Source organism: Ascaphus truei, chromosome 2 (assembly GCF_040206685.1).
Source record: "Ascaphus truei isolate aAscTru1 chromosome 2, aAscTru1.hap1, whole genome shotgun sequence".
Classification (NCBI taxonomy): domain Eukaryota; kingdom Metazoa; phylum Chordata; class Amphibia; order Anura; family Ascaphidae; genus Ascaphus; species Ascaphus truei.
The window spans coordinates 64,996,296-65,019,944 of NC_134484.1; the positions used below are offsets into that span (position 1 = coordinate 64,996,296).

Here is a 23,649-nt window from a genome sequence, read left to right on the forward strand (position 1 = left end):
GTGCATTTAGGATCCTTGTCTGCCCAACATCTGTGCACCCCATGCTGCCTCATAGCTACTGTATGATTCACAATGCACAGGGGCAGCACCTTGGAGAGGTACTGCATTAAGGGAGCAGCCTGCTGAGGATGGTAGCTGTGCTTTCAGGAGAGCTGTGGGTGGAGAGGAGCCCTGTTAATTCATGGCATTGTATGCAACTCCATAGCAACCTTGGGAGCAGTGAGTTACACGCACGCACACACACACAGGAAGAGAGCAGGAAGCTCCCGCACACTACAATCCAAGCAATCCAGCTCTGGACACGGTTCTTCACTTACAAATACATCAATGATATCCCACTCAGATTAAAGGACACCCAGCATGAGTGCTATGATCTCCTGAGCTCCTTATAATGCACTATGATCAATTGAACAGTACCTCTGCGGTCTGAAATCATAGGCAAGACACATGACCCCCCCACTGCCGGTCACCATGAGGGGAAAGAGCCTGGCAACTGGTAAGCATGGGCAGCAATACTAGGGGAGAGAGAGAGAGAGAGAGAGAGGAGTCCCACCTACAGCTACTTAGGATAAACTAATAATCTGCAGGAAGAGGCAGTGATTGCCCCTTCGATGCCTGATTGTCATACAAGATGGCCATGATTTAATTAAACGCGTTACTCTTGCTTGTAGTTACGTGCTGCAGCTATTACTTGGGGTATGTAACCTGCACACAAAATAAGTAGCCCAGAAAGAATAAATAAACGATCAAAATAAGCTTTGTATTTTGTTTTGGGTGGGAAAAATACCCAATTGTTTTGCTTGCTAACACCCACTCAACAAATATATATCATGCACCACGACTATAATAATACTCAGAATAATATAGCATCAGGCATATTTTTGTTAGTACTCAGTGTAAGCAACATAGAATCCATCATAATGTTATAATAGTGATCATAAGGAAATGCAGCAAACAATACATGCTTATTAATACTTAGCATACTAAATAGTGTATCCCGCACACCCTTACTAACTCACAGGATAAACTCCCAATTTGATACAAAATAATGTTAGGTTCTCTGTGGCTGTGTTTTATTGTGGGGAGCATGTCTTGTAATGCCATATAGATTATTGTCAGGCAATGGGGATTTATTGGAATATGTATTACAATTCACAAAGAAAATATTTTACTGTAGTAAGTAAAAAGAAAATGAATATGCACTCCTCCAGTTCCTGGGTGTTTGCATTGTTTTGGCAGCTCACCTGGCGCTGAAGGGGTTAAACATGGGAATTATAATAATCTAACCTGCTTTTGATGCTATAAACCTCCAATGCTGGTTTAGGAGGATGCAAAGTCTGTGATCCCTGATTGTCATATATGTCAATATCTTTTAAAGCTGCTGAAAAGAATTCCCAAATCACTCAGTGGGGGCACAGAAAGAGGATCATTTTGCATAGATGTTGAGTAACCAAATTGGATGAGATTTGTGGTGTGCTGCCTCTAAAATGACATTTTAGGCCGGGGCTCTTCACCGGTGGGTTGTTTTTTCATATGGCCCATGTACTATCAGCTGCCCAAGCAACTACAGTAGTATAACATTAGCAGGAGCAAAGGGGATATTTTTACACTAAAACTCACTTATAAGTTACAGTAAGGTCTTGTAAATATATATAGTACATATGCTATACATGCTTAGAAAATGTTGAAATATAATTTCCAAGTTTTTAAATTAAATGTATCTAATATTACATTAAACTTACGGCCTCTTCTGCTCCTAAATGTTTTAAATCTGGCCCCTTTGGTCGAAGAGCCCTGTTTTAGACCCTGCTATTCCTGAAGGGTCTGTGATATAATTCAGATTACAATTAGTATGTTTATGCTGCTGGGATGAGATTACAGACTGCTCTCCATTAAAGGAGCAGTTCAATGCAGTGGGTAAAACAAAAAAATCCAACAATTTATGCGTGTAAGTGGCTTCCTTAGAAACACTCAATCACCCTTAAAGTTAGAAATGCATTTTTCATCAAAGTTTGAATTCATAGTGAAAAATGTGTGCAATCTTTCACATTTTCAACTATTAAGAAAGTGCAAAAAATGGAAACCCCCCAACCATTTATGTATTTATTGTAAAAGGTTTAACCCTTTGGGAGCCTATAAACGTAGCTACTGTATCATGGTATCTGGCACTCCAGGGGCTTGCCTCATAACGCAGTACTGTAGCTATGCCATCATTTTCCTGCTCGCTTTTCTAGGCGAGATCGCGTCCTGTGACCTACGTGGAGGTGTAATAGAATGAGGAGGACTCCTTTCGTTCTATTATCAGTGACATAGCTATCACGAGGTCTGGAGGGGGTCGTGGTACTCTGGTGTCGCCACCCCTCCGGCGCACAAAGGGTTAAAAAAAAGTTTACGCACAGCAGAGTTCAAAAAAGGAAGTTTAAAGCAAGTTAGATTTGCACTCATTGGACAATTATTAATGAATAATTATTACGGTCGACAAATAATTATTACGGTCGACAAATTCACTAGAATTTTTTGGTTTAAAAGTTCAATCAAACTTTTTTTTTAAACTTTCGGAAAAGTTTAGGAGAACCAAACATCAACCAAATTTGAAAACGAAAACTAAAATTTCTCTCTACTTTAAAGTAACTTTTAAACTTATTTGCATCTGGTGAACATTTAACATCCATCACTTCTTGTCGGGACCACTGGATTCAGACATACCAGCTACTTTTGCCTAACAATAATTTAATTGACCTTATCTAATTAGTAAGAGGCTCTGATTCTGATTTTTAGAATAAGAAAAGAAAAAAAAATCCAAAATGGTATATATTTACAATATGGAATATTACAACATACAATATTTACCCTGGAGATGTTAAAAGTTTAAAATTATTTGAATATAGGGGGGAATCATTTTTTTTTTTTTTTAAAGGAATCAATCATTTACATTTGATCTAATAAACATGCCACCGTCCTTTGTTCAATTTCATCATTGAAGGGAATTTCCCTTTAAAAAGGAAACTTACAGTAAATTACTTACTTGGCAGTGCTGGTTTATGAAGAACTGTAACAAAAAGGTGAGAGTGTTTTCATTCATTACTAAAAAAAATGCACATACAATTTCTTTACTAATATATGCTATTTTCCTGTTTCAGGGCACCCTGATATAACAGAAGATGTTTTTGTAAGTACAATATAGCATAATGGAAACATGATTATATTTAGTATACTTAAATATTTGTACTGGTTAAGGATCTTTAGGGCTGGTAGATGTTACACTGAAATAACATTGCCCAATTGATGACCAAATTATACATGTATATAGTGGAAATATATACTTCAGTTGCAAGTCATGTTCTTACTGTACATATATCAGAGCCTTACAATGATGCGGTGTGGATGTTCTAATCATACACCGCCTAAACCATAAACCACCTTAGTGCTGACAGACCTGAGTATCATCAAACACAGAACTGCCTAGTTATATCATGACAGAACAGGTGGAACATGCTTTGTTTATCTGGCATGAGCCAACCAACCAATAAGTGCAGTTGTACATATATGTAACCCCCTTTCCCTATGCCTAAGGGAAACTGCGGGCGATTACGCGTGCTGCTGGCACCTGTACCCTCACAGGAGGCCTGAGCCTCTGCTTCTGGGAGCCTGGGGTGAGCTCTCTCTCTTTTAGTGCAGCGCCTCCACCTATGAGGGATCCCAGCATTGGTGGAACGACTCCTCATCGGAACCAATACAAACAGTAATAACAATATCACACCAGATTATAATCGTCTTTACTACACACTATAATGCAACAACACAATAACGTACAATAATCACACCCTGAGTAGTTCCCCCAAAGTACTGAGAGTGCCTGGGCACCTATAACCCCGGTGTCTGCACAAGCAATCCCACCCAAGAGTGAGGTAGCGCTGCACCCCTGTGATGTGTTGGTGCACATTGGTACCTTCCTGGTCACAGGCCTGACCAGGGAATAATGGGAAGAGGACGATGGATCAGGTCTCACGCAGCGGGGCCTCCAACACAACTCCCCTCACACCTTATCCAGGGCGCGGTCCGCGGTGAAGCCTCCTGCCGGAGGATTCTACTTCTCTGCTGCCACGTGCAGCTCTTGTCCAAGGCTGCAGGTCGCCGTGTGGACGTCCGTCCACCGGTGCAGTAGTGCTACTATAATACTAAGGGGAAGGGTCCCTATCTGGGGCTTTCCCTACAATACTCCGCTATAACTGGCTCAGGGCCTAACTGGGGCCTAGGGGCAACGTCTGGGCCTAGTCCAGGAGCTTCTGCTCCCTGGACACTACCTTCCTCCTTGGCGCCTCCGTCAGCATTGACTATCCTTCCTGGTCCCGTGTAGGATATCCTGAGTCCCAAGATGGCCGGCTAAACAGCTGAGCAGTTCCCCCTCACCGGAGGTAAAAAGGGGACTCCGCTACATATACATAGTTGATGAGGTTGATACATAACTAGTTGTACTTAATAAGAAGTCCAAGTAGTTATCTAGCCACCACAGAGCAATGGCCAATAAATTCAAACCCCCAGTCTTTCCTGCACCTATTCAAGCGCGCCATCCAGGATGATATAACGGAGAGACATTCAGAAACTTTGGCCTGTACAGCAGGTGTAAGGTAAGGGGTTGAAAGGTAAATTTGTGTGTCATCAGCATAGAGGTGATATTTGAAACCAAGAGATGTGATAAGGTTACCTAGAGAGAGTGTGTAAAGGGAAAAAGAGAAGAGGTCCCAGGACAGACTCCTGGGGTACCCCCACAGAGAGATCGACAGAGGTCTGTAAGAGATGGAGGCACTGTCACCGTGAGTAGGAATCAGTTGTTACCCCAGAAGCCTGTTCTGACATCCCCAATCACCATGCAGGAGACTCAGATCTACGGTGAGCCAGCAGGTATGCACCACCACACTCCATGTAGCAGCAATATCTCCCAGAGGGGGGGAGGTAGGGAATATGGTCTACATTTGGAGGCGCTGCTGACATCATCAGGACAGGCTTACAGTGAAGCAAAACTGACAGAAAATAATGTAAGCTTCCAGAGCAAGTGCTAAGGAAGGGGGAGGCTAGGTGTAGTCAGGGTGTACAGAAACCTCTCAAAGCACGACCTAGACGGTCCTAAAGGGTGAATAGGTCTGGAGACAAGGTTATTGCTGTCCTAGTCAAACTTGAGGCGGGTAATCGCGATACCTAGAAGGGGGTGTACCTGGGTGGTCCCCAGGAGCCACCGAAGGAAGGATCTGCGAGACACTGGCAGCCAAGAGGGGGCGACGCCAGAGTACTGCACAGGGAAGAGCCCAGAGTACTACTAGCCAGTAGCCAGAGTATGGAACCGCAGAGCACTTGCATTAGGCTGCAATCGTTTGCAGTATGCTGCATGAGGGAGTTTTGCCTAGCCTGGGGTACATTGATGTCCCACTGGTCAGAGACTACCATGAGCTGCAGTTATATCAGAGGAGAGTGGGCCCTCTACAAAACCGGTAGGGTTGGGCTATGCAAAACACTTTATTCCACCCAAGATGGCGACTGCCCGGCAAGGAAGTGCATCGCGTGGACTGTGTGATCTTAAAATGGCGGCTGCTATGCAAGATAGTGCACCGCATGGTCTCCGGAACATAAAATGGCGAGTCCCCCCAAGTTTGGATGGCACACGTGCTGCTTGCAAACAGGCTGAAAGAAAGCTGTTTGCAGAGATCTGCCCGGGTCTGGCGCGAAAACCAGAGCCCCACCCCCGCGAGGTGGGTGGCACGAAAGCAGGAGCCACGCCCACCTACCCTGTGACTGGTTCAGAGCGGAGCCAAAGTCACACCTTGCTGCCGTGTGCACCTCCTCTAATCTCCACCAGAGGGAGGGGGCACAGTGAGCACCAATCCCAGAGCTCTACACAAACTAAGGGAGGAGCCGGATGCGAGCTGATGCACCCTCAGTTCCTCGGAGCTGGCGACCAGGAAAGAGCTCTTTGTCAAGCGCTTATACTTCTAGTCGTCCACATCAAGAGAATTGTAGCTGACTGTCATCTGACTACATATCATCTCCCAGGAGGCTTCCTGGTAGTAGAAGTAGCCGGTCGAGAGTTTCTACGGTTTTTGTGTTTGCAATGCAGGACACCTGGAGGCGAACCCAGTACCACTGCGCGCTACATGCAGTGTGGTACATTCTACATTTGGCGGGTAGAATGGCTTATTATCATCGGTGCCCAGCCGGACGGCTCGCAAGCGACGTTGATAGAGGTGGACAGCCTCGATGCTGCGACCACCCAGGGTCAGTGTGCCCAAACGGATGTGTCAAGGGGTCCGTGCACCCTGGTTCCAGAGATGGAACCCCAGATATCGGAACCCAAGAAGGGTAAGGTGACTGCCCAGGGAGAGTTGGGAGCACTTCCACTGGTGGCGCAGGAGCGGGACCGCTTCATGCCAATTGCCGCCAGTGACTGCGAGGTGCCCTGACGCCGTTCCCCTGCGGAGGTGTCCCTGCCCCATTCATCGGATGATGAACATGACAGCCTTGCATCCGTGGTGGCGGGCCACTCCAGCGGTGCTGTTAAGAGAAATTCACCTACCCGTGTTGTGGAGAGAGCGAGTCCTGATGTCCCAAGACAGCAGGCGCTGGTGCGGCCTGAACCGCGGAAAAGTCCCATGGCCGTGAAGGCTCCCAGTGCTGTTGAGGAGGAACCTGTGGCTGCTCCAGAGGACTGGATGACCATCGCGAGCCAGCGGAACGGTGAGGAACCACCCCCTTACTTCCGACAGGCCACGTCGAAGGAATCCGGAGACGAGGCCCAGCCAGGCGCCTACTTCCGCGTGAAGGACCAAGCCATACTTCCGGTGTCACGCTCTGCGGATGACGTGCTTCCGGTGCGGGAGGTGGATCTGTACCAGGACTCCGCAACGTCCTCTGTGGATGACATCACTTCCGGGTCGAATGCCGGAGTGGACCGGGACTATGCTGCAACCGCTCCAGTGAGTACCAGTCCTTCCAGAGAAGATATGGATCATTACGTAAAGGCAGTTGCGGGCCGAAGGAAAAGGATGTCTGTAGACCCTGACCCTAAAAAGACTCCAACAGGTCGAGACATAGCCCGTCTCAAGGACTTTGCGAAAGACTATGCCATTTCACAGGGCCCAACCACTAGCGCCACTGCCCCTGTCCTGTTCTAGTCACCCGGGATCAGGGGGTAAGACCAAGAAAACTCCCAAAATATCCATGGACTGGCGGGATTGGGTGACAACAGATGATGGGTCTGATGGAGAAATTCCTTTGTCAAGTAAACTACAGTACCAGTCATGAATCCCACAATATTTAGAACTGTGTTTAGGGGTAGACCTAAAAGTTCGCCGTCATGTTTGTCGGGTACATCAGGTGTGTCATCTAGGTTAGATACCAAGGACGAATCAGTATCTTCCCCAGGGTCCACAAGTACTATCAGAAAGTGGTGGGACCCCTTATTTCAGGGATACTCTGTGACAATGAAGCGCACCAGATTTGTATTGATTGATGGGGAAACTGTAGATCACTGACGGGATGAGGGAACCTACTTTACTGAGGAAGCAGCTGAGGACCTCCGCAGGAGAATAAAGGAGATTAAGTTAGGTCTTGTAATACCTAAAGGGCCTTCTATTCTCTCTGACAGAAGAACCTGTTTGCTGGGTCTTACCAGGAAAGGCTCATGGTAAGAAGTTAACCAAACTCAGTAGAGTCGACAGGGCCATAGTCGCAAGGTACTGACAGTCTCATGGATATGAGTATCCTTATGTACCTGAGCCTATTATGGTAGAAATTGAAGAGCACCGAGAAGCCTGGCTCAGAGATGCTGTGATAGATTATCTACGTTCCAAGAGCAGTAGTTCTGCTTTTCAGACAGAGGCTAGGTTGTGTTACCTCATGAGAGTCTGGAGTGTAGGAAGGAGCATATTTAAGGATAAGGTAGAGTACCGTCCTGAAAATGGCTCAACCAAATCCTATTTTGTGCAGGTAGAAGATCACATGGGTCGCATAGTGAAGAAACCTAACCACAGGCACTATTATTAATACAGGATTCTTCATGTTGGGAGTATCCCAGTTATAGTAAGTGTCACCATCCAAGGTGGGTGGGTATATAATCTGCAGGTACTAGGACAGTATTAACTGTGTACCATGTTAATGTCTTATGTATTTGTTGCAGGTTATTCACCTACAGGATGGCCCAGCAAATTAGGTCCAAGTGGGGAGCATTGGATTCCACCAGAGGGAGAGTGTAGCCATGTCTGTTTTTTGGCTACCAGTCTGCCCTCCTCCTGGCAACAAGTCCTGGTAAGAACAGACTTGCCAGGAGTAATCGTGAATTTTCCCCACTCCTATGCAGCTTCAGTGAGTTATAGAGAGGGCGGTGCGACCCAGGCCTTGTGTCCAATCAGGGACTCAGGTCTGCTTCCTGATCTTCCTGGAGCTGCCCACACCAAATTTAATCAGTTGCCTCTACCCTTGAGAGAGGCTGGTCTACCCATAACAATTGTGCAGGGCTCTGCCAATCTGTGGCCCTCCCTTAGGTGAGTGGAGGGAGACTATACCCCTTACTCCACAAGGGAGTAGGGGAAGAGCTAGAACTGCTTCTGGTGCCCTAGGCCAGTAGTGCAAGGTCCAGGGACATCCTAAGGGTGAAGGCCCTAAGCTCTGTTGCTGTGTTATCTGCTGTACTATTGAAGAGTGCATTAAAGTGTTCCAGTGTTTATCATACCTTCCTGCTGGAGACTGCAATCTATCAGGGGGAAGAGTTAAGAAGTTCTCCTGCAGGGATTGCACCCCTCATCCCTGGGGTCTGTAAGAGATGGAGGTGCTGTCACCGTGAGTATGAATCAGTTGTTACCCCAGAAGCCTGTTCTGACATCCCCAATCACCATGTGGGAGACTCAGATCTACTGTGAGCCAGCAGGTATGCACTACCACACGCTATGTAGCAGCAATATCTCCCAGAGGGGAGGGGGGGGGGGATAGGGGCTACATATTTAATGGTTGTATTCTTATTAGTGAGTATTGTTTCCTATGGGGAGCCAATTCCGCCTACGCTGGGATCTTCTTAGGAGGAGGCCCTGCACCGCGAGAGATAGCATCCCAGGCTCCCCAGGAGCGGAGGCTTTGGCTTCCTGTAAGCCTCACAGGTACAGCAGCACGTGTAATCACCCGTGGTTTCCCTTAGGCATAGGGAAAGGGGGTGTTACATACGTAATTTAATATGGAGACATCTGATTACTATTACTGAAGTCAGAAAATAATTAATTTTTGTTCTCCTTCATGTGAGTTTTTTGTTTCCCTTCCTCTGGATCAATTTAAATACAAATATGTTTTTTTTAACCTTTTTTTGATTAAGGAACCCTATAATTATATCGTGAAATTCTGAGGATCCGCAACCCTCTCTGATAGTACGTCTGAGATCAGATGCATTTTTAAGGAACCCAAACCCTCTCTAATAGCGCGTCTGAGATCAGATGTATTGTAGGGAACCCCAACCCTCTCTAATAGCGCGTCTGAGATCAGATGCATTGTAGGGAACCCCAACCCTCTCTAATAGCGCGTCTGAGATCAGATGGTTCCACAGAATTTCACAATATAATTGTGAATTGAGTTCCTAAACTAAAAAAAGGTTGAAAACCACTGAAGTAACTGCAATGAAAGTTGAAATTTCTGTGCTTTTATGTGTAACGGGTATTCCACCCCACCCAATCTCATATATAGTGTGGGTGAGTAGAACATGCGGTGTTACCGGTGTGGTGCGTATACCTGTAGGCTCACAGGAGGTCTGAGCCTCCGCTAGTGAGAGCCTGGGGTGAATCCTCTGGAACGAATCTTCTTTCAGCGCCTCCACCTGTGTAGGATTCTATGGAAGTGTAGAATGACCCTACATAGGAACCCAATCAGAAACCACACACACAGTGATTATATAACTAAGGACTTTACTAACGAATAATAATGATAACCTGTGTCTCTCTCACGGTGAGACACTAACAGTGACGTCTCGCAGGACGATTCCCAAACACCAGGTGATCCCACCCAGTGTCCCAAGAACCCCACCCAATGTCCCGTACTCCTACAGAGATAGTCAATGGGTGACTGCGCAGTCACTAAGAACCTCTAGGCCTGTTGGTGCACATGTGATGGTATAATACCTGCCGAGCACTCCGGTGCTCAGGTCAGCAACAAACTTCTCAAAGGGTCAGACGTGTGATGAGTCCGTCTGATCCTCCAACCGAACTCCTTGCACGTGCGGACCGCTAGGGCGGTCCCACTCTGGAATCGTCTCTGTGGACCCCAACGTGGGTCCAACCGCTTCCACAGGAACAGCAGCAGCCGCTGTGTCCCTATCTATATAAATGGTACTAACGTGACAGGAACCCTAACCTAGGGCCTGTCCCTGTAGTACAGCAACCTGTAGTGGCTTGGGGAACTCCTAGGGCCTGCAGGGGTAATGACCTGTCCCACTCCCCCAACTACCCAAGTCCCTTCGGTAAGTGATCTGGAATGGACTAGAGTACTCTTCCATGCAGTACTTGGGCGTCTACCTACTGTTGGCTAGCCTAGTGCAGATCCTCTCCAGAATTCCTGACCTCGTTAACAGGCTATCCCTTCAGGCATCCTACCCCTAGCGCTACCTCAAGGTGACTAGAACAGCTATAGCCCTTCTCCAGACCCACTACTCTCTGACTAGTCCCAGCGCCTACCGCAGCAAGCTGTAACTCACTGGAGGCTGCAGCCAACGTGCTACGCAACAAGGTGCCTGCCTATCAGACTTCACAGCACTGCTCGCTGTGACCCTGACAATGCAGCACTCTAACAACACTAAGGGCAGCGTCCCTATCTTGGGCCTCCCTCAGTACTTAACCCACTACGCTAGCGGGGGGGTTGGGGCCTACCTGGGGTGTGGGTACCTATGGGGTGCAGGAGCTGCTCTCACTCCCCGCACCCTTCTTCCCTCACAGCTCCCTAGCTCCAACCCTCTATCACCTTCCTCAACAGTCACCCACCCAACTAGTGGGGAGTTGGGGTCTACCTGGAGTGTGGGTACCTATATGGGGCAGAAGCTGCACTCGCTCCCTACACCCTTCTTCCCTAACAGCTCCCTGACTCCAACTCTATAACTGCAGACTTCCTTCTCTCAGCTCCCACTAATGTAAGTGGCAGGGTCCCTAACCTGAGGGCTGCCCCTGGCAACACTCACCTTACTGGGGAGCTGAGCTATCCTGGACCAAGGGGGTGCTGGGCTAATACAGGGGAGTCCCTCTCTCCTGTACCCTACCTCCTTCCTTCACAGGGTCCCTCCGCTGACTGACTAGCGTGGTGCAAGCCCGCGAAATGTATCCTTTCCTCCAGGGCAGTCCTGCAGCCCTATTGGCTCCTATGAAGCACCTGATGTGCTTGGCCCTAAGCCTCATGGGAATTGTAGTCCCGTGGAGGCTGTACTTACATTGGGGCCGCGTGCGCGCCTTTCCTGCACCTACACTAACCCCTAATGGCCGCCACAACCTCTCACTATCTATCCCTACTCTCGCGCGACTCTCCTGCGCCTTCCCTGCCCTCACGCAACTGTTCCCTGCCCTCGCGCGATCTTCTGCGCATGCGCGACTATCTCGGCTTACTCCTACACTCGCGCGATCACTGCGCATGCGCGAGTGGTTGCGTAATGGCGACGCTCTCCTCGCCGGCCGCCGGGACCTTAGAGACGCGACCGCGGCCTTAGCAACGGCCCGATCGCGTCCCCGGCAACCGGCCTGCTCGCGGAGACAGCGCACCGCTCCCTGCAACGACCCCCACCCTTGGGATGGCCATCGGGTCTGCCGCTGGCCTCCGGCAGTACCCGGCATCGCTTGTGCCCACGGAGGCTCCCGAGGGGGTCGCAGGGGGCAAAGGGTGACCTGGCTACACTCTCCCCCTGGTGAAACACCCAACGCCCTCGCTTGGGGAACGACATAACAGGGCACAATTTCACACACTGACAAATGGCATGGCATACCCCGTACACTTAACAGATCGGCTTTAACCTCACCAACACATGTCACATCACACCCCATAATTCCCGAGGCTAGCTGAGACCATTTGTGGGGTGCCCCTAACTGATCATGTGGGGGTACCTCACTTGTGCGTCCGTGAGCCTCTCCCAGAAAATTCTCTTGAAGAGCACACTCTGGGGTGACAGTCACTGGTTCAGTACTACTACCTCCCCCTGGTGGAAGGAATAGCACAGTGTCTTTCAACCCGGTCTTTACCTGGTCATCCACGCCTTGGAAACAGCAGGCCAGGCGGCCAAGACCTTTCCCACGGTCCACTACTTGGCGGATGGGCCGCTTCTCTTTCAGCAAAGTCTCTGTTTCACCTGACAGGGGGTAAAGGGTAGATACCTTACCACTGCGGTGATTCACGGTGTCCAACAGGTCCTCGGGGACACTGTCAGTTCCCACCTTGGTGGTATCGGAACCTGTCCCCAGCTCTTCTGGGACAGTCCACTCACTGACTCGAACTTCGGGAGCGTTGGATCCCAGTCCTGGGACCACTTGTGTCGGAGCACACGGGCTCACACTCCGCTCAGAAGCCGCAACTCTGGCCTTCTTCACGGCCACCTCCATCGGAGCCTGTGGGGGGCAAGGGGGTTCCTTACCACTCGGCTGGCTTGCGATGGGTTTCTCTTCTTCTGGCACGATAGGCAGTGGGCACTGGTCCACTCGCACCACTGGACAGCTATCTTCTAATGAGGACACCTCCGCCAGGACGCGATGCAGAGGGGAGCCCTTCGCCCGGGCGACCAGACTTAAGGAGCCATCGTGCTCCGCGGTCACCTGGAGGCTCACCCCCAACACCCCTGGGGCAGTCGACTCACCCTTGTTGTCTGTAGGTACTGGTCCCAAGCCTAGGACCGATGGTACCTCTGCAGTAGGTCTGACTGACCATCGAAGGGCACACGGGCCCACAGCAGGGTCCGCAACATCGGAATACACCTCTTCAGAAATCAAACAGTCTAGCACGGCGTCAACGTATGGTTGCAGATTACAGTGTTTGCTCCCCCTGGTGGAATCTGTAGGAAGGGCACTTTCTACAAGGGAGTGGTTCTGGCTCTGCTCTGAGTCACTCACATCACTGGGGAGGGGCTCTGATTTTCGCGCCAATCCCGGACAGATTGTTGCAACATCTTTCTGTGCAGGTTGACAGTCAGCAGCACGTGCGCTCTCCTGATTTGGTGGGAAACGCCATCCTGCTTGGTCTGCGTAGACTAGGGGGTAACCTTCTGAGGGGCCCCCGGGCATGAACAGTGCGGACGGTGCCTTTGCCAGGCATATATTCTCAGTGTGGGTTACTACAAAAAGAATGGTTTTCCATGTGGACGTGGGATCTTGCTCCTCATCTAAGACACATGTCCATGGCCACTCAGGAATTTTACACATATACTCCCGAACCTTCATTTTGGGTATAGTTACGGGAATGCCTCCTACCGCCACTACCTGTCCAGGGTCTAGGTATTGCCTCAAAGCCCAGGCCAGGACCTCGTCTCCGGACTTCACAAACATGGTGACAAAAATAGGGACAGGACAATTTGGAAAAAATGGACAGGGCACCCCAGGTGTATCTCAGCAGCGCCTCCAAATGTAACGGGTATTCCACCCCACCCAATCTCATATATAGTGTGGGTGAGTAGAACATGCGGTGTTACCGGTGTGGTGCGTATACCTGTAGGCTCACAGGAGGTCTGAGCCTCCGCTAGTGAGAGCCTGGGGTGAATCCTCTGGAACGAATCTTCTTTCAGCGCCTCCACCTGTGTAGGATTCTATGGAAGTGTAGAATGACCCTACATAGGAACCCAATCAGAAACCACACACACAGTGATTATATAACTAAGGACTTTACTAACGAATAATAATGATAACCTGTGTCTCTCTCACGGTGAGACACTAACAGTGACGTCTCGCAGGACGATTCCCAAACACCAGGTGATCCCACCCAGTGTCCCAAGAACCCCACCCAATGTCCCGTACTCCTACAGAGATAGTCAATGGGTGACTGCGCAGTCACTAAGAACCTCTAGTCCTGTTGGTGCACATGTGATGGTATAATACCTGCCGAGCACTCCGGTGCTCAGGTCAGCAACAAACTTCTCAAAGGGTCAGACGTGTGATGAGTCCGTCTGATCCTCCAACCGAACTCCTTGCACGTGCGGACCGCTAGGGCGGTCCCACTCTGGAATCGTCTCTGTGGACCCCAACGTGGGTCCAACCGCTTCCACAGGAACAGCAGCAGCCGCTGTGTCCCTATCTATATAAATGGTACTAACGTGACAGGAACCATAACCTAGGGCCTGTCCCTGTAGTACAGCAACCTGTAGTGGCTTGGGGAACTCCTAGGGCCTGCAGGGGTAATGACCTGTCCCACTCCCCCAACTACCCAAGTCCCTTCGGTAAGTGATCTGGAATGGACTAGAGTACTCTTCCATGCAGTACTTGGGCGTCTACCTACTGTTGGCTAGCCTAGTGCAGATCCTCTCCAGAATTCCTGACCTCGTTAACAGGCTATCCCTTCAGGCATCCTACCCCTAGCGCTACCTCAAGGTGACTAGAACAGCTATAGCCCTTCTCCAGACCCACTACTCTCTGACTAGTCCCAGCGCCTACCGCAGCAAGCTGTAACTCACTGGAGGCTGCAGCCAACGTGCTGCGCAACAAGGTGCCTGCCTATCAGACCTCACAGCACTGCTCGCTGTGACCCTGACAATGCAGCACTCTAACAACACTAAGGGCAGCGGCCCTATCTTGGGCCTCCCTCAGTACTTAACCCACTACGCTAGCGGGGGGGTTGGGGCCTACCTGGGGTGTGGGTACCTATGGGGTGCAGGAGCTGCTCTCACTCCCCGCACCCTTCTTCCCTCACAGCTCCCTAGCTCCAACCCTCTATCACCTTCCTCAACAGTTACCCACCCAACTAGTGGGGAGTTGGGGTCTACCTGGAGTGTGGGTACCTATATGGGGCAGAAGCTGCACTCGCTCCCTACACCCTTCTTCCCTAACAGCTCCCTGACTCCAACTCTATAACTGCAGACTTCCTTCTCTCAGCTCCCACTAATGTAAGTGGCAGGGTCCCTAACCTGAGGGCTGCCCCTGGCAACACTCACCTTACTGGGGAGCTGAGCTATCCTGGACCAAGGGGGTGCTGGGCTAATACAGGGGAGTCCCTCTCTCCTGTACCCTACCTCCTTCCTTCACAGGGTCCCTCCGCTGACTGACTAGCGTGGTGCAAGCCCGCGAAATGTATCCTTTCCTCCAGGGCAGTCCTGCAGCCCTATTGGCTCCTATGAAGCACCTGATGTGCTTGGCCCTAAGCCTCATGGGAATTGTAGTCCCGTGGAGGCTGTACTTACATTGGGGCCGCGTGCGCGCCTTTCCTGCACCTACACTAACCCCTAATGGCCGCCACAACCTCTCACTATCTATCCCTACTCTCGCGCGACTCTCCTGCGCCTTCCCTGCCCTCACGCAACTGTTCCCTGCCCTCGCGCGATCTTCTGCGCATGCGCGACTATCTCGGCTTACTCCTACACTCGCGCGATCACTGCGCATGCGCGAGTGGTTGCGTAATGGCGACGCTCTCCTCGCCGGCCGCCGGGACCTTAGAGACGCGACCGCGGCCTTAGCAACGGCCCGATCGCGTCCCCGGCAACCGGCCTGCTCGCGGAGACAGCGCACCGCTCCCTGCAACGACCCCCACCCTTGGGATGGCCATCGGGTCTGCCGCTGGCCTCCGGCAGTACCCGGCATCGCTTGTGCCCACGGAGGCTCCCGAGGGGGTCGCAGGGGGCAAAGGGTGACCTGGCTACATATGTAACGCCAAAAATGTCATTTGCGACATTTACTGTAGCACATAGGCTCCTATATGCTCAGCCTCATTGCGACGGGAAAAGGTTGTCTTTCTGCTGGGTTTTAAAAATGATTTCCTTTTTTCAACATTTTGTTTTCCTTATTTTTTTGTCTACAATTCTTTTTTAGAAACCAGCCTGCAAAAGGATTACTTTTGTTGCCAAAGGAGCCTGTGAAACATTGGTTATGTACTTTGCTCAATTCTCAATTTAGTCTGTGTGGATTAAAATCTGTTTTTTTGTACGAAGAGCTCTGGAGTGCCGGTCCCTTCTTGTTTTTGGATTACGTGTCCTGTTTTGCTGAATTCTGACTGCAAATATTACAGTTTATAAGAATGGTGCATAGTATATTTGACTTGTATTTCCTCACCTGCTCTAACAATGCCTCTGTTTTTCTTTCATTATTTGCACAGGAGGATTTCTTAGCAACAGATGACTTGCTTGTAGACTACTTTAATGAATTCTTATGTCTTCCTGTAAGTATATATTTACTGTGTATTCAGGAATACCACATTACAGTCCCACGTGTAACAGTGTTGCAATGAAGTACAGTAACTCCTCTATATTCTTTCAGTGTGCAGTTCCACCGCATATGTATTTTGTATTCTTTAATCACGTTTACTTTTTTCTTTTTCCCATGATTTTTAAACGGTGTGTTTTATTCTTGAAGAGTGAGCCCGAAACATGTCTGCAAAACTCCTCAAATTGTGTCACATTACTGAATTAAAAAAAAAAAAAAAAACCTGATCATAGAAGCTAAGGATAAGACTCTGATCATCTCACTGTAGTCTCCATGGAAATACAGCTCTGTGCTGCCAAGGGGAATGGAGCAAGTGAAAGTAAACAGCAGATGTTACCATGCGAACATACTGTATTGCAGGTCCGAGGTGGCTAAAAAAATATCAACTAAGATCAAGAAGACCTAGGACAAATAAATAGAAATAAGCTCTGTAATGTGCTTTAAAAGAGCCTGAAGTTTATTTTCAAGGTCATTTTTTGGGAACGTCACATTTAACTCTTTGAGTGCTGAGGATGTTTGTACCCCCGAGTGCTCAGGAAATGTTCTAGTGCTTGGTGCTAGCAATGTTCAAACTTCAATACTGATAATAATCTTAATAACAATCTAGACAAATTATATATATATATATTATTTTTTTTTAATTGTTTTTTTTAGCAGAACTTGTACATTTAAAATGTAGTCATGGTTTCCTGATCATTTCCCACGTTACAGAAATTTCAGACCAAAAATTGGGATAGTCAAGTGAATAACTTGCATAAATCCTTCTTTCAATGTGATACTTACACAATATATTATGATGCTCCCCACCCCTAAAGCTACCAGAACATCTAAGCATATTATTTGTAAGGCAGTGCTTCAGAAGTGCAGAGGAGCTTGACGCAGTGACCAGCACATCCAAGGTACAAATACCCCTTCCTGGATATGGCATAAGCATGTGATCAATTATAATATTTTATTAATGAATAGGGTAAGAATCATTCACCTGCCTGTAAATAACATTTTGTAGGACCTTCCCATAGGCCCGGCCCCCAGCAGCAGCAGCCATATTAACCCTTGTTGTGCAGGAAGACTTGGCAACTCCAGAGTGCCCCTTCCCCCCAATCTTTCTGTATTGCGACCACATGGTCGCTTGGGATAGTAATCACGTGGTAACAGCCAGCCCCTTCACTTCTGTTCTGATTGAGTTTATCCCTCTGATCTCCCCTTAGAACAGGCTCAACTGCAGGCCTCAAGCCCCCCTCCAGCCCCCCCCCCCTCAACAGGTCAGGTTTTCAGGATATCGCAGCTTCAGCACAGCTGGCTCAATCAGAGGCTCAGTCGAAGGCTGAGCCTCTGATTGAGCCAGCTGTGCTGAAGCAGTGACTGATTGAGCCATCTGTGCTGAAACTGGGATATCTGGAAAACTGACCTGTTGGGAGGGGGGCTTGAGTACTGGAGTTGAGCCCCCCTGCCCTAGAGAACAAGCACAAATAGCATGACGTTCCATGAATGTCATAAGGGCCCCTGGCGTACCGGCCCTCAAGTCAGGGCTCCTGACAGGGGACCCTCAAGCCTCCAAGGCAGCAGGTAGGTACACTGAGCTCCCCCCCCTCCTCTACCCATATCCCCATACATCCTTCACTTCTTCCCCTCAACAGGTCCATAACTAGGCCCCCCAGGCCCATAACTACCCCCCAGGTCTATAACTACCCCCTCCAAGCCCTTATCTCCTCCCCACCATGTCCATATCTCCTTCACCCCCCCCCCTCAGGGACCCCCAGTGCACTGTGGGTTGGGAAGGTTAACGGTGGAGGTGGTGGAAGATCTCTTGGGCCCCAAGATTTCTGCTAGTAGCCGTGCTTCAAGTGCACACTTAGGGTTACATGTTCATAGGCCGAGTGGTTGAAACAAACCAGACAAATTGAAGGATTTTGTGGGGTCCAATAGCACCCAAGATTTAAAAAGGGGATGCCTCCATATTTCAACTTCAGGTGAAGATAACTCTCTTCAAACTACTCAGGGCATTAAAAATGTCCCCAATGTTATTGCCACTCCCCACAGATGCTGCCATGAAAATAGATTTATAATTACAGCTCAACCCCCTTATAACGCTGTGCTTGGGGTCCAAAGAATCACATCGCGATATAAGCGGATCTCATTAGAAATAATTTACAATTGTATTCAATGTACAATAAAGTATTTAAAACACCAATAATCGTGTTGTAAAGTATTCATAAATACGAAAATTGGGAGCCACGCTTGCATCGCGTTATAAGCAGATTCGTGTTGTAATGGATCGCGTTATAATGGGGTTGAGCTGTATAAGCCACCAGAGAAACTAACAGACACCAGGGAATTCTGCGATTTCACAGATAGAAACCCTGATCCTGACTCCTCATTTAGGCTTCAGAAGAATGAACCCCTCTGTAATATTTCAATATTTTGAGAGGTGCTGTTAAAGAACCTGCCACCCATAACGCATCTGTTATGTTATACCGCACCCACATGTGACTTTTAGGTCAGTAACTCCTACATCATTCTGCGCTTAGGGGATGAGAGGAGCAATCTTCAGTAAACAGTACTCGTTTTTTAATACATGTAGCCCCTTTACCCCCACCCTAAGTGAGATTTGGTTTGCTACTAGTGTTTTGGTGTAGAATGGTGCATACCTGTGAGGTAACAGGAGGGCTGAACACATCCGCAGTGGTGTGGAGAATCATCAGGACAGGATTTACAGAGTACCTTTGTTCATTGGTTGCAGTGCCTCCAGTCAGCGTGGATCCTCTGGATAGTAGGATGGTCCAGACTGACACCTTTCTTTAGTCCAAGACAGTGAATCACACTGGTATATGGTTCCATGGTATTTATTGTAGTGTTTAGGATCTTAGGGCTGGGACCCGCTGCGCCCGGTGGCGTGAGCGCAACTCACCATTGCGGTTTAAACTCACAATCCGGTCCCAGTCCCTCCTCACTGCCAACTGACTACGTACTGTGACGCGTCAGCCAGCACGGGATACAAAAGAATGGTGTTCCCGTGCGGCAACGCGTCACATGGTACGCGAGTCGGCCAATGGGGAGGAGGGGAGGGAACTAGCTAGATGGGAGGCGCCATGGGCGGGGAGCAGGGAAGGAGCTGCGGTTATTAAAGTGTGAGTATGTATGTATGTATGTGTGTGTATGTGTGTGTGTATGTGTGTGTGTATGTGTGTGTGTGTGTATGTGTGTATGTGTGTGTGTATGTATGTGTATGTGTGTGGGGCTTTGTGGACGGCACCACGACCAAATCCCGCCCCCCTCTCTCCCCCTCCTGCCCCCCTCCCTCCCACTCCCGCCCACCTCCCGCTCCGGCTCCCGCTCCCTACAGACCGCATATCGCGGTCTGTGTCTGTCAGTGCTCCGCCTGTATGCAGTGCGGGCGCGCTGACTCTGGAAGCGGGGCCTTAGCCTTACACAGCAGGTACGTCACTTTCCTTGCTTCCCCTAAGAAGGTCACTTCAAGACTTGGACCCATCCAAGCTTCCTCCTGCATGTTGCTCCTCCTGATGCCCCCTTATGGGACACAGGGATGTTGTTACTCACTCCACAGAGGGAGAAAAGAGACACACCCACTTTTGGGAGAGAGCCAGTATTTATACCCTGGAGTTGGGCTTGTAACCCTGCCCCATAACAGAGCTGGTCTGATACTGACAGGTCATCACATCCAGCATGACACCCAGCCAGTACCTCCCCCAGGCTGACACTCTCTGGCTGTTGCTAGGCCCGCCCTTAGATACAGCTACTGCATCTTAGGCCTCGTTCAGGGTGCAGGCTTCAGAGGGAGGGCGTGCTGCCGTGCGAGCTGTCGTGGGACACAAAGTATTCAAATTGAATACTGGTTGTCAGGGTAGCAGCTGCCCTGTCTCCGAAGTACGGAGTTGACGCTGGCTACAGTTTCAATAAACGAAAAAATCGTTTTTTGAAGCTGCAGCAGCGTCACTGGGACCTAGGCAGCCAATGAAATCATTTTTGAGAATGATTTCATGACTGCAACTTGGATCCCTAACCTGCCGTGTGTAGCCCCGCCCCCTCAACTCCTGTAACAGTCTGCTGGGGATGAACACACATCGCCCAGCAAACTGCCGCCCTCCCTCCTGAACACCCTCCCTCCAACTCCTGTCTCTGGCACCCTGAACGAGGCCTAAGGCTGCAATAGCAAACAAGGTCTTATGGAGGAATTAACCCATCCACTGCTGTACCTAACAGGGCTATACTGGTAGGGCCAGGGGAAATAAGTAGCGGCCGGAGGCTAGGCTACATACACCTATTATTATGAGAAGAGATCAGGGTGGTCTTCTTTACCACGAATGAAGATGACTATTTCTGGAAAGCTCCTGGAAGTCAGTCGAAGTTGATGACAGGGTATAAAATAGAATGGCAGTTGGCAAAAGTGCTATTCCGGGTCACCAGTTTGAAACACATCACACTTTCTTATTGGCTCTGCGAATTCCCCAGTGATTCAAACCAGAATTAGCCTAATGACGAAGTTCAATGAAAAAACAGTGATAATGTCAAATAAAATAATTTTTAAAAGTAGTCTTTTTTAGAGACAACATGTCAGTAATACAATGGGCTCAATGCACAGCCCCTATAAACAGGTAAAGCAGCCTGGAGCCCCTCGGCGACAGGGCACCTGACTGCAGGAGCTAAGCTCTCCCCCCACCTCCTCTCCCCCCCCTCCTCTCCCCCTCCTCTCCCCCTCCTCTCCCCCTCCTCTCCCCCTCCTCTCCCCCTCCTCTCCCCCTCCTCTCCCCCTCCTCTCCCCCCCCTCTCCCCCCCTCCTCCCCTCCCTTTGTTGGTTCTAAGTTCCACTTATTTTTCTTATTTAGAAAGCCTTATATCTAACATCCTTCGCATACAAATATCATGTCAGTCCAATAAAAGTTGATATAACTGCTGTTCTTTTGACTTAAAAAAAAATCCAATGAGGTTTCCTAAATGTAGGTCTCTTACATTCCAACACATTGTAAATATAACGTGTTATTGTTCAACCCATGATAGAAGGCCTCCTGAAGTGGGTCTTGTGGTAATACGGCTAAAACTAAGATGGAAACTTTGTACATTTCAATGGTACAGCCCAAAGCAGAAGTTTCCAGGAGGGAGAGGGAGTGGCTCAGTGAGTAACGACACTGACTGGCACTGAGAGTGGAGCCTGGTTCAATTCCCAGTGTCGGTTCCTTGTGACCTTGGGCAAGTCACTTTATTTCTCTGTGCCTCAGGCACCAAAAACATAGATTGTAAGCTCCACAGGGCGGGGACCTGTGCCTGCAAAATGTCTCTGTAAAGCGCTACGTAAAACTAACATGCTATTATTATTGATTAAGCATTCTAATGCTAAGTCTAATATTTATTTTGTAGACCTTTTCTGAAGCAATCAAGTTCAATAAGATTTTTGGCATTTTTGAAGTGGAAAATAACGCACAAGAATGTCTGAAAAAGCAAATGAAAAAGGTATTACGTGAACAGCAGCCTCCAAACCCCATCTACGATGCTACAAGGCGAGTAACTGGCCTGAAACCAAAGAAAACCATTTCTGCTGACCTAAATATCGACAACAATTACACTATTATGGTAAGATTTGTTTTTGATTTGGGCATTGTTTATTTTCTAAAACAAACCAAACCTTACACCGGTATGTGTACATATTTATTAGGATGTGGTGAACATCTTTGACTTGATGAACAGAATAACGCTCGGCTGTGTTGCAAAACATTTCCAGCGTATTGTTAGAAAGCCTCTTGCGCTAGGGTCTGATAGGAATCAGGTTAAAAGCTTTTTTCATAGTTTCTACAGTATGTTGACCAAATGAAACCTAAAATATATACTAGTACAGGGGTACTCAACTCCAGTCCTCAAGACCCCCCAACCAGTCATGTCAACAGGTCAGGTTTTTAGGATATCCCTGCTTCAGCACAGGTGGCTCAAGAAGCCTTCGACTGAGCCACTGATTGAGCCACCTATGCTGAAGCTGGGATATCCTTAAAACCTGACCTGTTAGGGGGGTCTTGAGAACGGGAGTTCAGAGCCTGTGTACTAGTACATGGTTCTGTGCTGAGAAAGTTTAATTCCATTTATCCTGCAGTTGGCCTATTTGGGGACAATACATCTGGTAGATCAGTGGTAAAATACAGGCTAATTCTCCATTCCCTTGAAAAAAGTGACCACAATGAAAAAAAACCACAGACTCTGATGTTGTACGCCCTGAATATCCTACCTTTAGCTCCATTAATCAGATCTTGTTGTGTACTTTGCAAGAATGCCTTTGCAACCTGATGTATACGGTATATGAATTGCCCAGTTTGGTCCAAAGACACTTGACTTTGCAGCCTGCGAGGAAGCTCCCCTTCCCTCCCCGTAACGTACATACAAATAAACACACAACGATGGTCTTTAGGTACAATGGCCGCAGCTTTATTTACACAAATAATAAACCCTGGTAAGTGCCAACACAGGCAGCGGGCTCCCCACCGGGTAAAGGCCAATGGCACCCCAACCGTGGCCTGCAAGACTCACCAAGCTGGGCACCCCACCGGCTCTGCTGTTTAATGAGACTGAGCCACAGGGAATCACGCACAAATGAGCCCTGCCCACTCACCACCCCCAGCAATCACAGGGCTTCTCTGCCCCATAGATCCGCCCCCCCCCTCCGGCAACAGCACAACAGCCGCCGCGGCGATGAAGGCAACACATGCCTTGGGATGTTCCGGGCTGCTTTCCGAATTTACTGTGATTTTAACTTTGCTACACATAGAGTAGCATTACAGACTACATTAAAAAAAAAATCTATCTATCTATCTATCTATCTATCTATCTATCTATCTATCTATCTATCTATCTATCTATCTATATGTTGTTTGCATGTTTCAAATGCTTTTTGCCCATATATAATATATGTTATATAATATTTGACACAATATATTAAGCATATTTAATGTCGTGCAATTCTATTGTAGTGCCTGAATCGTGAACAAGCAGTTCAGTGGATCAAGAGAGAAAGACTTCCAGCATTTTTAAAAAGCGATTGCTATTTTGAATACAGGTACGGTACCTTTTTCTACTGTTCTGTGATATGAGAACGTTGGCCCAGATGCCCAAAAGGGGGGTGTGCTTTAGCACACCTTCATTCTCACTCAAATCATTGAGTGTGCTATAGCTTAGCACCCTTTCTGGGCCTTTATCCCTCAATATACAAATCAACACAACTTAACACAATGTATAAACAAGTTATATAGGTACAAAAGGTAGT

The 23,649-nt window shown here is 48.6% G+C and overlaps 1 protein-coding gene across 3 annotated transcripts in view; it reads left to right on the forward strand.

Annotated features, from left to right (window-relative positions):
• The first annotated feature begins 242 nt into the window (after positions 1-242).
• Positions 243-23,649, forward strand: part of RGS22 (regulator of G protein signaling 22) — a 174,172-nt gene continuing 150,765 nt past the window's right edge. For all 3 annotated transcript variants that reach the window (XM_075582634.1, XM_075582633.1, XM_075582632.1), the window contains exons 1-5: positions 243-496; positions 3,141-3,169; positions 16,282-16,344; positions 21,762-21,974; positions 23,357-23,442. In XM_075582634.1, coding sequence (XP_075438749.1) covers positions 448-496; positions 3,141-3,169; positions 16,282-16,344; positions 21,762-21,974; positions 23,357-23,442 — 440 coding nt within the window. In that variant the 5' untranslated portion in view covers positions 243-447. The remainder of the gene's footprint in view (positions 497-3,140; positions 3,170-16,281; positions 16,345-21,761; positions 21,975-23,356; positions 23,443-23,649) is intronic.